This window comes from Aythya marila (genome assembly GCF_965140915.1).
Source record: "Aythya marila genome assembly, chromosome: 2".
NCBI lineage: Eukaryota > Metazoa > Chordata > Aves > Anseriformes > Anatidae > Aythya > Aythya marila.
In genome coordinates this window covers 19,538,043-19,555,660 of record NC_139043.1, presented here as the reverse complement: position 1 = coordinate 19,555,660, position 17,618 = coordinate 19,538,043, and the positions used below count along the sequence as shown (strand labels likewise).

General features: G+C 43.3%; 1 protein-coding gene across 1 annotated transcript in view; it reads right to left on the bottom strand.

Annotated features, from left to right (window-relative positions):
* DNAJC1 (DnaJ heat shock protein family (Hsp40) member C1) overlaps positions 1-17,136 on the bottom strand; it is a 98,824-nt gene extending 81,688 nt beyond the window's left edge. Inside the window, exon 1 of the mRNA XM_082753491.1 lies at positions 16,887-17,136. Coding sequence (XP_082609617.1) covers positions 16,887-17,030 — 144 coding nt within the window. The 5' untranslated portion in view covers positions 17,031-17,136. The remainder of the gene's footprint in view (positions 1-16,886) is intronic.
* Positions 17,137-17,618: the final 482 nt, after the last annotated feature.

Sequence of the window (17,618 nt, the reverse complement as noted above, 5' to 3'; positions counted from 1 at the left end):
TGCACATCTGCTCTGGAGTGCTCAGAAGCCTCACGCAAAAAATTCTGCAATGGTTGCAAAATCCACGTTTCGTTTTTACTTCAAATTGCACAGAATAAAGGTCTACATCCATATTCCCCAACATCATATTGAGAACAACAAGGTCTCACAATAAAAACACTTTTTTTAGCAATAATGGAAGCAAGACATTACGGTTGAAATGCACTTGAATACACTTGAAAAATACTGAATTTGGCGATGAGAAGGAAAACCGCAACGTTAATTAGAGGGAAGAGCACAAGCATCTCCTCAGCCTTAGCGTTGCCTACTGGCAGTCCCTCAAAAGCAGGGGCTGCAGTGACTTTGGCAGCACCAAAAAAAAAAAAAGCATGCAGCTATGGCAGCCTCTGCCTTTGTGCGCCCAGCTGTGAGAAGTGGGGACATTCGCTGTGTCAGAAGGCTCTGCTATCAACACCAACCTATGGGACACAAACACAGACCGCACCAAAACCTGGGAGGGTTTGTCTAGGTGGAATAAATAGGAAACCCAGCTAATGAGGAGCAGCAGAATAAAGCCACACTGCAAGCCCTTGGTTACTTTGATTTAAACACCTTGACTTAGGGTTCAACCTTCTCGTGGCCGCTCATCACAGTTACAGAAACCTCACAAGGTCTTCACCACGACTTGAAATACCTCTACCTTAGTACAGAAACAACCACTGAATACCTTCTACCAGATCCCATACAGACCAGCCCACAGATTAAATCTGTGCTGCCAAAGAACCGGGTGGCTGCTCACCTACTTCCACTGAGCAGCGAGCTCTGCCAAGAAGCTCTTGGCTCACACAAAGGCATCCATGTCATTGGGAAAGCAACCTCCAGAGACCCATGCTACCCATGTGCCAAAAGGCAGTCTGAGAGATCTGACTTCTCTGATTGCTTAGCCCCAAAACCCAGCCTGCACGTCCAACGATGCTGAAATGCTGAAATTCGCAAACACCGTTGTGGAAAATTCTCCTTCATAACAACCACTGGTGTAACACCTATATACCAAAATTGAGACCACATCAAATATTTGCTCAAGGATGACTAGAGAAAGCCACAAATGATCAGGAATATGTATTATGAAACTCAGGACAATGATTTCTTCTGCACTGTTGAGGGAGGGAGAACAGGATTTGCATTGACATGCAGAAATGCAAATGGACCTTCAGAAACAACATGAGTACAAAGATACCAAAAAATGAAAAATATGAGATTTTTTTTTTTTAAAGCAAGAAAGTAAGAGAATAAAAAAGAAACACAGAGAAGAATTATAACTTGCAGCCTAAAATCACTAGCAGCTTTAAGCTCGAGGCAGCTCTAACCGCCTGTTGCTTGGCAATCCAATCTCGAGGTCCAACTGAAAAGCCAACACCAATTTTAGACAGTCATTTTAGTTACAGAAAGCACAGGGATTAGACAAAAAGGCTCTTCCTGAAGCAATTAAAATGTAAGTTAACCAGGGTGCACACAAGCACTTCAGCTCCTGAGCTAAAAGAAAGGACTGAATTTATGATGAGCAGTGAAAGCCACAGTAAAACACGACGGCAGCAGGAATACATTTAAAAACCAACAAGCCAACCACAGAATAAAGAGAAAAGATGACCTCCAAGATTAAGAGTGACAAACAGAAGTAGAAGACATTGGAGATTTAAAAAATGAAATAAAATCCTTAGTTATTCTTCCTGAACATGACTACTTGTAACCCAAGCTAATCGCAGATCTCTCAGAAGGCTGTATTGAATGCGCTGATAGGGAAATGTAACCAGAGACAGCGTGTTTTAAAAGTTACGGTATCTCTGACTGATAAATGTAGTTCTTAATAAGAGGATTAAAAAAAAAAAAAAAAAGAGGAATGAGAAGACAAAGTATAGTATATGCTTGAGCAGGACAGAGCACTGTCAGACTGCTCACTCCTTCTATTTCTGAAAGTTAGAACAGAAGGAAGAAAACCAACAGCACAAAAGCCATGGAAAACATCATCAAAAAAGACAGAATAATTATTAGCTCCAGGGGTTGCGTGGACAATCACCATGAACTGCAACACAGAGGGTTCCTAAGAGGTATTTACACAGCCTTTGCACTCGAGCATCGGTGTCAGCTCAGCGATTCTCAGCTGCGGCCACCAGGGACCCCATATACCGCCCTCGATAAAGAAAAACCCTCAGTGCAGCCCCAGAAACAATGCTGTCTTGGTGGAAAATAAAGCCCATGGCACGGCAAAGAAAAACAAGCATTATATTTAGGTAACTATCTTGTTCCCTATCATTATTCTGGGATTGATAATTTGAAGAGAATGGAAACGGCAAAATGAAAATAAAAATTCTGTGATGCCCAGTGAAAACTGCAGACCTTTTCCCAAATATTAGATTAACCTAGGAAACACAACCCTAGTGGGCAGGTCTAAGCAGATCTGCCATGAAGTCTAGAGAGGAACAGAGAGAAATTCACTCATTTCAGGGATTTGTTTGGATCTTTTCTGGGCGAAGGGTGTCTCACTCCTAGAAGGAACGCTATGGCCTAGAAATTTAAGATCAACTCATCCAAAACATTGTCCGGACACTGCTTTGGCAGAAAACAAGCTTCCACACTTCATCTAAGTAAAACTACCAAGGTTCAACTTAACCAGAAATCAAAGAGCGTCCTGATAAGCAAGATGTAACTCCACATGACACCAAAAGATCAGCGTTTCATTTGAAGACTGGCTTCTTTCCTTGGTTTGCATTAGCAACTACAAGACTTCCTCCAGATTACTGATGCTTAAAATCAAACAGTTTTAAAGCATTTGTACCGGAGCATATGCAATCATTCTTGCTAAGATCACCAATTCAACATGTACCTTAAAAATTTAATGCAGAAGAGCTCGAGGCTGTGAAGTAATCTGCAAAGCAGTGGTAAGAAACATCCCGGCAGCGGCTGCTCCAAGTACCCGCTGGAATTCTCCGGCTTCCCTTCCTCTCACCAGCGTGTTAAGACCCAGCAAAGTGCTATCCCACACTGTATCACACTTGGCTAGGTGATAGATTTTACACTAGTATAACTCACCTCGAGGTTTTTTTTCTTCACCTCTTGTAATGATACTTTTCACTAATCAAGTCGTTACAAGACAGATCTTCGTGAGAATGAGTCCTGTTCTCAAGGTGCCTGCTGCCAGTACGCGGATCTGTTATTCCTGACGTTCCAGGGATGCCAAAGCACGGGCACGTGACAGGGTCAGAACTGCATTTTCTAAAGCCTGTACGATTATCTCAAGTACTCCTACCATAAAACAGCATTTTTCTGCATGCAAATTAACATTCATTTAGTATTAATGTAGTTACGCAAAGACACCATTAAATACTGGGGGGAAAAGTTCAGTTAATTCCCATTTTGCAGCCCACCAGTTTTCTTTCGTTTTTCATTCTTAGGGCTATCTGAGTGATCAATGTCCTTCAAGGAGCCTTTCCTCCTCCTACGTTGGTGTATAAAACAGAGCCATTTTACAATGAAGGTTAACACGGTTTTCTAATCAGATCTAGATAAAGTTCAGCTTTAAGGGAGATTTGGAGGCACATCTGATGCTATTTTAATTTTAGGATGCAATACTTGGCAATACTGAAAAAAAATAAATCTGTTTTTAAAAATGTTTTTTGGTTGATGATCCTTATGCTCTCAGCAGAGCCAGCAACAAAGAGCATGTGGTGCTGCTGAACAGCTGAGCCAGAAGGAATGAGAGCATAAGCAATAACAAAGGGGTTTTCATCTGTAAGAATAGCTCTGATATTAAAAAGAATAAAAGGAGAAAATTAATGTATACCTGGAATGTTGTTTCAGTTTTCCACAATATCTTAGCGGACTAAGAAGTTAACGCAGCATTTGAAAGCCTGCAGTTTTGTTTTTGGCTTGCTTCTTGGTGTTCTTGCTTTTGCTTAGTATGTTGTGTCTGGTAAAAGTTTGTTTTGCTCAATTTTGGGTTATGAAACAGTAGTGTGTGTACATATTTTTTTTCTGAAGCTTTTTTTCATAAAATACGAAGAGATTGTTGGGCTTTTTAGCAGCTTGTGAGACTGTCAACCTTGTTTGGGTATTATAGTTTTGTATAAAAGTGGTTATTTGTAAACAATTCGAATGCACGCGGCAGCCTATGTTGTACATGTGGTGTGCGTTACTGTTCTATAAACAAGAACACAGTTTGAATGTAACCCTTGAAAACCGGGTTGAAACCCCTGGCAGAGTTTGTGCCAAGATGCTGGGTATTACTGGGCTCCCATCTGATGGATGGCTTAGGTGCAAATTTCTTAAACGACCTGGCTCCTGGGCCTTCCAAGTGTTCTTCTTGGTGTCAAGCAAATGAGCGGTGGAATCAGACCACGAGACAGTTAATATGCAGTCCCTCATCTTTGCTACATCTGAAATTCTTCTCAGTGCTGATCTGGAAAACTTTTGGAGAAAATCTGAAGATGCACTGGAAATTTTGAAATAATGTCACTCCAGTCATTCCCTGACTACAGAGGAAAGGCAGAACTAGTGTAGTTGTGCTTTGTACATGGCTATAGCTCTGAAATGTTGCTGTCTCAACACAAAGCGTGTCTGCTTGTTGAAGGAGCCTCACTGCACTGATACAGATAAGTAGCTTCTTCCTTAAGGGGCAGTAATTATCATTACCATCATTACCAGAGAATCACTGTGGTTGGAAGACCCGTAAGATCATCAAGTCCAACCATCACGTAACAGGACCAAGTCCACCCCTAAACCATGTCCCTAAATACCCCATCCACACATCTGTCTCACCCAACATATTTTGTGATCGATTCTGCAATGATTCTGATTAAATTTCAAACTGATTTAGATTGGTTTTTACAGTTAATGTAGTTAATAATCACCATTGCATAGTCACTGATTAATTCACCCGGCGTTATCTTATGGAATATAAATGCTGTGATGGTAAGGTAGAAAAGCTGAATGCCACGTAGAGTTTTATGACAGTTTATAACTATATTAGTCATTGCTTTTACTGGATCTTGTGTCTAACCATGGCTGCTACAATAAAACAGTAGGTATTATATTTTTTAAAATATCTGAAATGGAAGCCTCTTCTCATTTCCTATTAGGAATTATTTAAAAGCTTACTCAATGGAAAGATAAAAATCTCAAGTACTTCTTTCAATTGATCAAAAATTCTGAATAAACTTGTTTTCCAACACAAGTTTCCCAGCTAACAAGTACGAAATACTGCTGTGAGTTTGTAACATGTAGTTTGTAGTTTCACTTCCACCGATTTTTTTTTTCCTGCTCCAATACTTTTTCAACACTACAAGCTTAACCCAGCAATGATCAAAACAAAACTGTGGATTCAAATGTTGGACTCTATCTACCGAAATACAGATGGAAGGTGTCAGGCAGTCAGTTGCATTTTGCAGTTTACAACGGTGAAAGAACAAACCTCTCCTGTACCTAAGTTACGTGCTGTACTTAAAGATGAAATATAACTGATGTACTTTCATGTTCAGTTCTGTAGTGAGAGTTCCCAAGCTGGTGCACACCAGTAATCCATTCAGTAAATCTTCTTGGTCTTTGTGTTTTCTGGTTAATATGAGGAATTTAACCAGAAAGCTCTGTTAATTTTGCAAAGAAAAGCTGCTTCTCTACTGGTCAGGTAGAGCCTAGCCTGTCCGTGAGTTACTGATTTGCTAATTATCTGGATCATGGGGATTTTTGCCTTTTATACCTTTACACTTAACTTTCTTACTAATAAATGACTACAATGTGTAGACACCTTAATTTTCTGGCAGAAGTGCTGACCATTGGTTAGTAAACTTAAATTTAAGCACAAGGGATAGAGCAGGTAGCTGACAGACTACCAGGGCCCTGTGACTGAGTTGTTGAAGATCACAACCTCCGTGCACTTACACGTTCCTCTGATCACTGAAGATATCAATTTAAAAAGGAAATACGCATCTTTTCCTCAGTGGTGCCATTCAGGCATGGCTTCCAAAGAGGATTTATAGTTGGATAAATATGTACCAGTTTAGAAATCATGGATTTTTTCGTGTTATTAGCAATTGAGAAAGCTGAATAGCTTTACCTTGTTTTGGATGCCTTCCAGGAAGGCTGGATGCTGTGTGCACTGCCTGGTTTCCTATGTATACGCTCCTGACCAGGTGACCCTTAAATTTACTTCTTAAGCAAAAATAATACAGCCAAGAGCAATGGATGGTGTTACCTGAGGAGAACATGTGAACCTAGTCATGTTTTGCAACCCAGTTTTTCCCTGCACCTCTCAGATTCCCCGGTTTTTGATCAGCAATGTTAGGGGGTGCATTCCGGACGGCACCGTTCAACCAGCTGCTGCTGCACTGGGTTTGGAGAGCTGTCAGCAGCATCTAAGGTCGCTTCATGGTTTGTAATTGCCAGCTTCAAGTTCTGCTCTGTAACTATGGCTTTATATATTTTTGCCTGTCACCTTACCTACAGTGAAGTTAATCTCACAGTACCACGAGATGTCACCAGGTGTTTTGTTCTTCAGCTTGTCACTGGAAGTGTTGCATCCAGCCAGTCCCCACACCAATCCCCCAGCAGGACACTTCTCAGCTTCCTAGTCTCAGCCCTGAAAACTGGCCATTAAATCTTGCTTTTTGTGTCCTGACCATCAATCTTGTGCTTTTAAGACTCCCTCGTCCCATCCTGTGGCAAGTTAGTTTCCTGGATAACCCCTGGTGTGGAACCCTGTCAAAACCTTTTGCCAAACCAGACAGCCCCGTGCCTGCTGGATCCTCTCTCCATGCCCTCACTAGAGCACACCAGGACTCTGGTGGGTCAGTGAGGCAGGGTTTCTCCTTGCAGAAGCCATGCTGTGTCTTTCCAACAGACCAAGCACATCCTGGCTCCAGGGACTTCACTTTTATAGACCCTACTGCCTTCAGCAAGGATGGATGTCAGACTTCCTGGGCTGTATCTCTCGGGATCTCTTCTCATTTATTTACTGGTACGGATGGGAACCAGCTCCCTGGCAGCACAGTTTGTGGTGTCCTCACCCCAGTACTGAGGTCCTCCTTCACCTGCAGGTCTGCAGCTTTGTACAGAAATTTCCTTCAACAATGATCTCAAGTGGAAGCCATCATCCTGGCAATATCTTCACATTTGATTTTCCTGTATGCATATATATATACATAAACGTGCCTGTATATTTACTTCAAATTGAATTAGCTAATTAGCTTCTCTTGATCTGTTTACTGCAAAGAATGCATTGGTGTTGGAATCTCCTGAACACCTCCAACAGGAAAGACTCACGAAATGAGTTAACCAATTGCAGGGCTGTAGCTTTATTCCCAAATGAAACTTTTTATATTTTTGTCATCAAGCAGTCCATAGCCAGCACCCTGCTTTTGATTACATTTAAAGAAATACAGAGGTTTTGAAAAGACAAGCAGTTTGATATTTTAGTTTGCTCTGGCAAACTAAATAAGAAGTCTATAATAACAAATTAGAAGTAGTCCACACATTTTTTAGCTGCATATTTAAACAATTCTACGGGAACTGGCCCAGAAACGATCAAATTGCCATTTTATTCATCAATTACTTAAAAGAATAGCTGCTATTAATGCAGCTTTGTTGTTCTACTGTTATCCATGTATGATTACACACATTTTCTCAGGAGCCCAGGCCTCTGAGATATTCTGAAGGATTTTGAGACTGTATCACCTGCTTCTGTTAACTTTGCACCTAGCAGTAACTCCGTACCATCTCAGACTTGGACAGGAGTTGTCTTTTCAGAAGGTCCTGGGGAGGCTTTGGGTTTGTATTGTTGCTTGAGGTAAGGTTAACGCAGAGTTGTTCCCCACCCCCTTTTGACTAATGGTACCTTCATACCCTACTAATTCCGTGGATTTATCAACTCCTAAGCAAGCTTCTTATTGTGATGTTCTGAAGTTCATCATCTTGGAAGCAATGAGATTACTTATCTTACTCAAGATCTCCTAATTTTGATGCTGCCACTTATTAGTAAGGTCACTGATCATTCCTGTTGGCTAAGTAAGATTATTTTTTTTTGTTGTTTTTTTTTTTTGGTTATATAAATCACTGTGAAAACTTAGATTTTCATTTTCTATCAAATGCTAGCCTTGAATCTTTGAGGAAAAAGACATGAGGCAGTTTTATGATACACCACCATTTCTCCAAGTTTTTAAAACTTACCAAAATAAATCTCACACCAGGGAACCTGGTTGAAATGTGGGAACTGTAAGTTGGCATATGAAAGTTAAAAGTTGTATTGAATCAAGTATTTCAAGGGTTTAGCATAGTTCTTTAGTGTACAATCTATTTTCTTTTTCTGCTAAACAGAGTTTCTTGAGATACTCATACTTCTAGGTATTACCTAAAGTAATTAAACCCTGGATCTAATCCTACCCTCTGCTTCCATGCTGTGCATGCACCTTGACTAATGCCAAGGTATGTGAATTTGGGGTAGACTTGGCTCTTTGCTGTCATCTGCACTGCTGAAGAGTGAGAGATTGTTTGAGAAGCCAAAAGAACAATAATTAGCATGAGGCAATGAAAGACTAAATTGATCTGCACCTTCCAGGAAGTCTAGCTTTGTAGGTACAAGGTATTCGGTGCAGCATTTGGATGGTCTTAAGATCAGACAGTTTCATAGGAGAGGTGTTGGTGAATGATTTCTAGTTTGAGCTACCTTAACAGTTGGACCTAAGAGTGTCCTGAGTAGGCTGCAATTTGTCATAGCGTGACAGCAAACTGAGATACATTAGTGCAATTATTTAGTAGCGTAGCTGATCTTTATCACACATGCCTAAGCTTTATCTCAGCTTTGTGGTAAAACCACAATGTTTAATTTTGAGCCTTTTTTTAAGCCTTTGAAGTTGTAAGTTTGTCATATTACCTGAACATTTTGTATTCAAATACACGCTACTCATTCTCCCTGTAAAAGGGATAGAGTTAGAGAGAAATACACTTGAAGTACGAATTCTACCTTAATAATAGAGAACTTTAATCCTGATGTTGTGTGTCATATTTTAAACTGAGATGTTTTAAAGATTTCAGTACAAAATAGTTCTTTGTATTCATTTGAATTTGTATTTGAAGTCTAGAAAAAAATGGGACACTTATTTAAGTGCCCTTGCACAGGTTGCTGTTTTACCCTGCAACACACCAACTTCTCATGCAAATACATCTGAGAATATAAACAGCACTTAACACTGACTACAGATGTCTTTTCTTCCTAAGATATAATTTCGTTTGTTGTCTTTGTGTTTGCTTCCCTCAGAGTTCAGGACTTTAACAAAGAACTTTTAAAGAAAACCTGTGTGATATTTAGAGAACTATCAGCAGGGGCATGGTATCTTCTAAAATTTCTGTCCTAAAGCAAGCAGAAAACTGTAAAATTTGAGCTTCTTCACTTCTGGAATATGTAAGATGCATTCCCATGGCTTCCATATTTTTTTCTAACAAATTCAATGGCAGTGTCTTAATTAACAGGATTCCATCATCATCAGGGAACTAGTTATCCTGCCTGCTATCAGGAAGTATGAGGGCCTTTGATGACAGTTGGCTAAACCTAATTAAATTAATACCGTGGCCAGAAAAGACAATACTGGACTGGGTTGGTCTCTGAAATTGATTTCTCAGTCAAGATAGAACTGTATCTTGAGCAGGTATTCGATATTTTGCAGTCCAGATAGGACAAATATGCAGTGTTTCCCATTCCAGCTGCACGAGCAGAACTTGCTATTAGCAACCAACCCACCCACGGCTCGCACAAGGGTCGCTTGTAGAGTCCCAGGTGGTTTGGCTGCAAGCCGTGAAGCAGTGAAGATATTGCACTCATTTCCAGTCTTCACCCCAGTATCACATTCATGGGACATTTTAGGAAGATAATTATTTTTGACGGGGTAGCTTGCTCAAACAGCCACGCTTTTTGGATATTCCACTGGAACACAGCTGCCTCCCCTCCCATGTATGCCACATAAGGGGGAGATGGCACGAGTCCTGATGTGGTGGTCAACATCATCCCATACAGAACTGCAGCAAAGGACATGAATTCAAGACAAGCATAAAAACACACCCATGTTCAAGCAGCAGAGGCCACCGGTACAGGTCACCTACCATTCTCCCCCCCCCCCCCCCCCCCCAACAAACTGGTCACTCAACCAATTGCAAATCAAATGCAGAACTTCTAGGAGCTAAAATAGCACGTTGTTTATTTCTGTGATTTGAAGACCAAGCTATTATGGGCACATCCTTAACGGATTAGCAAAGTGGAAAGCACAGAGAGCAAGAGAAGAACAGCTAAAACATTATTGTTGCTGCAGACAAAACAAATAAATCATCACTCCTTATTTTATCCCTTCCACAGCCCTTTGCATGCTGTTAGCTCCCTTGGGTTCCCTGCTGCACATCCCTCTGCACAGCAAGAAAAAAAGAAAAATAATCTGAAATAAAGCAGAAAAGTATGACATGACTGAGTTGTCAAGGAAAGCTATCAGTAAGTGTCTGAAACTACCTCTAATGGCAAATTCCACAACGCTTTCATGTCTTTAAGACAGGAGCCAACAACAATCAAAGCAAAAAAACAAAGTAATAAAAACAACATAAGAAACAAAAATAGATTTCCTTGGACAATGTCCAAGCAAAAAGTCAGTAGAAGACAATACAGAAAACACATTTTACTGGAAAATGTAAGTTTTTCAAGCCTAGACTTCTCAATCATTTTAAAATAATGCAACCATGAACAAAAGCATCAGGGACTGTTATTCACACACGATACCTGTCGGTGCACCTACACAACACATTACATAAAGTAGCAGCAGCTTACCTGAGAGATCAGCACTGTTAAAAACAATAAATACAAAATCCAGCAGCCTGCTCCATTCTCAGTTACAAATCTGAGCACAGGTATCACAAGTGGTTCTCTATGGCGTTTCTTCCAAGCAAACCATCCCGTAGGTCAAAACAAGTTGGCTCGATATGATCCAAGTGAATAATCTCAACAACGACTTTGCACAACTTGCATTGATTTACATTTCTGATGAAAAACAGTTTCCAGAACTGCTGGAAATCTCACTTCCATGTATAACTTCAACATGGCAGATTTAAATAGAAAGCTAAAAAGCATGAAGGGATGCAGAGTTATGTCTAAATAACATATTGAGAAAAAACACACAATTACTTTTGTGGAATAAACCAAAATTACAGCAAAAGCCACTAGCAAGAAATCTGTTGGGATTTTTTTATTGCTATTTTTGTTTGGAGTACTGCAACGAAGTCTACCACAGCTTCAGTGTCGATGAGTGGGTTTGGTGGTCTTCCTGGCTGTAACTGGCATCAGCTGTAATTGCCGTAACAGGAACCAAAGTCAAAAAAAAGATTCTGAAGAACCCTTCCTTTCATCCACCACCCAAAAGAAACATGCAGATTCGAGAAATAACTGTGATCTCTCACCATCCAAAGAAAAGTCTGCTACTACTATGCGCAGTTGGATGTTACAGAAGTTAATTATTTTTGACAGACTGGAGCATTGAAGTTGATGCAACATTTCATTTTCTGGCCATGGAATTCAGATTCTGTGGCCAACTGTGCATTAAAGTCTAACCCTTCCAAAACTACTAGACCCCCTTAATATGTATTTTGAACATGAAGCAGAAAATCTGAAACAGGTTTCTGAATCTAGAATCTGAATCATTAGACGCGATGCTTCATCCCCATCCCAGCAACTTTGATTCCTCCCATGCGAGTAGTGAGCCATCAAACTGCTACGTGGTGCTTCGTGGCACAAGGCTTTCAAAAGTCGGAGTGAATATCCGAATTGTCATGCAAAGACAAAGTAATCTTACAAAACAAAGTAAGAAAAGCCTAAAGCTCACAGCTTTGTCACAATCATCTCAGCAAGTCGTCATAATTGCGCGAGTGTGAAGCTCTATCTCACTGAATCAAATACTTACAAAGCTTGGGAGACTAAACCAGTGTTACCAACCGAGGGTTTTTTTCTCCCTAAAACATTTGCAGATGACTTTAGTAACACTGCGCCCACATACGTTACCCTTCGAAAGCATCAGGGAAGAGAACAGCCTTGAGTGTTAGAAGGAGCAACCAAAATAAGCCTTTAGAGCACGATACAATTTGTCACTAGGAAGATGAAACAGACTGCTCAGTTTCTGGGCATCTCTCCTATTTCTCCTACCTCATCCTGCTTACACACACTTCGCCAGCCCCAGGAGAGTGAAAACCTCCACAGGTAGGCTGTTTTTGCTGAGGACTCGAGAGCATTCCTTGAATAGATACGGCTCTCCCTTACACACCTCCTCCCACTTGAGGGGACCACTCTGTGTACTCAAGTTCCCCAAAAGCTCTACAGCAAAAATCTTTTTGTCTAGTTGGTTGGGTTTTGTTTTGGTTGATGCTTTTTTTTTTTTGGACAGTGACCACTCAAAGCAAGAACCGAGGCAGCACCAGACGATGTAACACTGACAGGTTCAGAGGTGTCCAGAATGAATGGCTAAGAAATGACCAGCTCTGTGCCCAGGAACTTTTCTTACACACGTGAATCTGCAGCTTTAGAACTGCGGTGATGAGTATCAGCAGCCAACACACTTGCAGCATGCAAGAACTTATTAGAGAAAGTTTTCTTCGACTGACATCATGCCTGGGAATATCGTAAGAGCCAGGTAATTTGTCACGGGGCTCATTTCTGGCAAGGTTCTGCCTTACTAGGCAACGGCAAGAGGTAAAATCCAGCATAAGCCATTTCCCATAAAGCACATCTACCTCAGTTTCTCAGCACAGATGTGCTAAGGAGCATACCAAGGACATACCAAGCAAGCTTCCTTACTTTTCCCACTGACAGCGTGCCATGAAGCAGCCCTGCAGGGGCCGAACTGGGCTCCTTTCAGGCAGGACCGAGCTGTAATACACACACCAGGAGCTTCAACACAAGCGGGCACCGAGCCCACGTGGCCAGCCTGGAATGAGTTCAGCAACAAAATCCCCTGAAAGGCAAACAGTGTGGGCATCAGCTCCTCGGCACCAAGCGCTGCACTCTGCAGACAGGGCCCTGCCAGGCTGCGCCGCTTGCGAGGGCACACACAGCCTCTCTGTTCCTGCGGCCTTTGAAGGGGCCCGTTGGCCCAACACCTCCAGCTGGCCGTGGCTTCTCGCAGCCAAGGAAACCCGATGCCTGGGTTTTCACGTCTTGCAGTTTCTGGGAACTGCTAACACACCAGGAGCTCGCAGGCTGCAGCTCTGACCTGGCACTGCACCGTCACCGAGCAAATCTGCTGCCTAGTAGTGACACCAATGCAGCATTCAGCTTTTCCAAAATAAAACTCATGTGCCACAAGGAAGGTACAAACCGCTACTAAAGAAGGCACTCAATATTTTTGGAGGCTATATATTCACCCACAGTGTCGGCCAGCAAGTCGCACCCCCACATTAAGTTTTCCTCGGGAATACAAGGTCCCAGGGCCTCTTCTACCGCGTCAAAGGATGCTTGGAGAAACTTTGTGTTTGCTTTCATACACAGCCCGGGCCCAGCAGAACTTACAATACAAACCTGTTCCCTTATCTGACGGCCAGCAGAAACCAAAGGTTCATTCAGAAATTCCTTGGTCCCCACTGATTCGAGGCACGCTGCCCTGCCCTGGTTGATTCTCACAGTACAGCTCGTGCACTTGAGCACTTCTTCATGTGACCGGCATGCTGCCGAGTGTTGGTAACACCAACAAACATGCAACATTTCCTAAAAACCTCTCCATCAAACCTCTCGTATTCTATAGCAAATCCTAAAGCTTCACAAGACATCAGAGGCCTGCGGTGCCTTCCTTCCAGGGAGCCAAAAATAGTAAAGCAGCGGGCAGTCCCCCTGAAGCCACATACACACAGTTATAATCAACAGCATACCTTGGCAAGAAGTTGCACGGGTGCAGCTGATGCCAGCTCGATTCATCCAGAGCATGCCACATTCATGCAGGTATTGGCTAGTAAAAGCTGTAACAGATACAGTTAACTCCACCGGGGCATGTGTTGCCCTACAAGCTCACAGTTCCCCAGATCCTCCTGGATTTTTTCCAAGAAGTTGACATCGCTTCTGCACATTCACATTCTCAGGTAACAAGGTAATTTTATGACCAGGTCTGCACAGTCTCTGGTTTAATTCAGCAACTTCATCTGAGTTTTGAGAGGAGTGCTATCTGGTCCTGATCCCTTTGGCAGTCTGAAGCTCTCCATATTGAAGTGATTATGGGAGCGATTATTACAGCTGATCTGTCAAGAGTTTATGATTCTAATTTGCCTCATTTGGACACAACTTTGGTAAAGAAGTGGAAGACATGGAAATGTAATCTTTTATCAAGCCAAAGGTTATCTTAATCTCTCCATTTTGCTAGGTCAAACTTCTTTAGAACCGTAATATTTTAAGTGAGCCATTCGAGTTAATCACATCATCAATTTAAGCACAACCAAAGAAATATGAAGGTAGAGCAATTTAGGAATTGCTCAAAATGGCAGTAGAAAAAAATATATCTAAGTTTAATTCTCCTTTATAAATGGTATGTTATTATGGATCCAATGGCTTAACAGATTGTGTCCTTGCATCCCATTCAGATACTTCTTCCTCTAGGTACTCGACTTGGATGCTGGCTAAGATGACCTCCAGAGGCCCCTTCCGTCCTCAAACCCTTGTAGATTTCTCAGCCAACTCTTCCTTGAATTCAAGCGCTAACCACAGTTATTAGAATAACTAAGTCACAATCTTACTCTTTGTCGTTCCATTTTCACAACAAAACTCGTTTTCATTATAACATCCTCCAACATCCCTGCCACTGATGCCAGAAAGCACAACAGCTGTAGCATTTGAACCTAATGCTCTGCGAGTGCAATGCCAGAAGGTCACCAAAAAGGCAAAACACAAACCCCTTAGTCCAGTAAATATGGACTAGCAACCAAAGTCATAATTTCTTTCCAATTCCAGGGGAAAATCCAGCAGCCAGAGGCTTCATCAAAGCACGCGAGAGAGTTAGAGGACTTCCCACAGTCACCTTGCCATTTGAGGGCAATAGCAGCCTCTGACAGTGCATGCGAGGTTCAGCAAAACACCAGTACCACAATTCTCCTACCAAGATCTAATGCTGTAATGCCTTTAGAAAGTACTGTACTCATTCCCTGTATTTTTTAATTTTATTTTTTTTAAATACAAGGTGACATGTCTGGAGAAATATGGCAGCCTGATATGCTGCCATTCATAAGCGTGGTTGAGCATCTGCATTTTAGACATGGAACTTACATCCTGCTTCCAATCTCCCTCTCCCATAAATACATGGGGGAAGGGATTATCAAGACACAATACAAGGCAATGAATACCAATGAACACCAGAGGAATACGGAGACAGGGGAAAAAAAAAAAAACAACCAGCTTTGATGAATGAGAGATTGTGAAACAGTCCAAAGGCACAGCCACAAAGGCTATATTCACACAGTCTCTGTCCCTCTTATGTGAAAACCCCAAGAAAAACACCTGAGCATCTGGGCACACAACCACCAGCGCCAGAACTACGAGATAATCACAGCACTGTAGTCAAAGGCATGCCAACTAAAACAATAGTGACGTACAAAATAACCAGTAAATTATCTCCATTGAGTCATAGCTCTAGAAAATAGCAGAAAACCTGAAGAAATGTGCAAACAGAACACAGAGACATTATGGTAAAAGGCAGCTTTGTGTTAAGGCATCCAAGGCAGAGTACAAAATACCTGACATTTGTGCACTTCCTTGACCCCATTACAAGACCAGTCACCTTCTGGCCACGGTAACCCAAACCACAGCTGTGACCTTACGAGTCAGCCCAAGTCAGAGCCCTACTTCAGTGCCGTGTCTGAAAGGCAGGGACAGGCCAGAGCTGGAGAAGCAAGCAGCAGGAGAAGACGCCACGTGGAAGAACCTGTGAACCCGTACAGCTTTTTCAACTTTTTCTCTGCTTGCACATTGCAGGAGATTCAAGTTCTCCATTGTGATCTTCTAGTCATGTAATGCCCAAGTTGAAGTACGACATCAGTAAGGAAGTACTCTGTTAGTTCACATTATATTTTGTTAGTCTGATTGTGCAAGGTACAGGTTCAGCCCTAAACAAAAGGTCTGTGGAGGGTACGAACAAAAAGATGAGCATCTGATTTGAACATCAGTAATCAAAACATGAAGTATTGTATCCCTAAATTACCTAAACACTAAAATTGCCTTTCAGGAATTAAAAAGGCAATCTTTAGGCTCATGAACATGAGATTTGTGCAGCAGAGGTTTCTGGGGTGTACGTAGGATGACATCCCATAGTATTTCACACCAGAAGCTTAAGAAGTAAAACAAAAAGAGATGAAAGGCTCGGAATCCCCCAGCTACCATCTTGCAACTGGTAATTTCCAAAAACCAGGACCCTTCCAGGTGCAGACACCTCCCTTTTTTTTTGCAGAGGCCCTAACGAGATGCACCTGAATATAGCCTTATTCCCAACAACTACAAGGACCATACAGGACAGGCTTTAAAGTTAAGGGAGTTATTACAACAGCAGGGTCACCCACCACAACATAGGGGTGCTAGGAGAGAAACCTAAAAGGAAGGGTCTTTTGGGGACAGCGTTAAAGATATAAAGGATTAGACAGTCAGGAGAGGAACGCTGCCTGGAGACAGCGTCAAGAAGATGGCAGAGGTGTGCGAGAGGTGCAGCCAGGCTGTGCACGGAGCACAGAGCAGCAGGCCACCAGGTGGGCACCAGCACAGCCCAGGTGAAGGTGCAGAGTGGCAGCGAAGCCAGCAACGAGGAACCCGGGGGCGAGCTGCAGGGGGCAGGGTCCGGGTGCCCGGGGGGGGTCCGGGGGGTTCCCCCGCTCACCTGCTGCACCCCGAGGAAGTCGTAGAAGTTCCGCGGCACCTCCTCCACCAGGTCGAACAGCTCCAGGTCGCCGCTGTCCCACGCGCGGCCGCGGGGCAGGAGCAGCGCCAGCAGCAGCAGCGGCAGCAGCGGCCGGCGGCCCATGGCGAGGGCGAGGACGTGGCCGGGCGGGCGCAGCAGCAGCGGCGGCAGCGGCCGGGCGCGGAGGGAAGGCGCCAGGCCCGGCCCCGCCGGCTGCCGGCCCCAGCGGGGGCGGGCGGCGGGGAGGGAGGGAGGGAGGGCAGCGCGGAATTTCCCCGCGGCCAATCGCAGCCGCTGCGCGCCGTGACGTCAGCTGCCCCGGCAACCGGCGGCGCTGGCGCAGTGGAGGCGGTGGAGGGGGGGGGGGAAGGGTGGTGCTGCCCCCTCCCCTTCCTGCCTCGGCCTTCCTCCTCCTCCTCCTCCTCCTCCTCCTCCTCCTCCTCCTCCTCCTCTCGCCGTATCCCCTTCCCCTCCAGGCCCAGCTGTCGCCCTGAGGAAGGCCGTTGTCAGTCACCGCCAAAATACCCGTGGTTTTCTGAAACTAACCTCAGAAAGCATTTTTATTTTTTTTTCCACTTCACCAAAATCCTTTCCTGACAGTATCTTACCAAAATCCCAGCTGCTAACCTGACGTCCTAGCAGGAGTGAGGCACTGCGTACACCAGCCTTGGGTGCGTGCTGGGGGCAGTGAGACGTGGCTCCCTGCTGCAT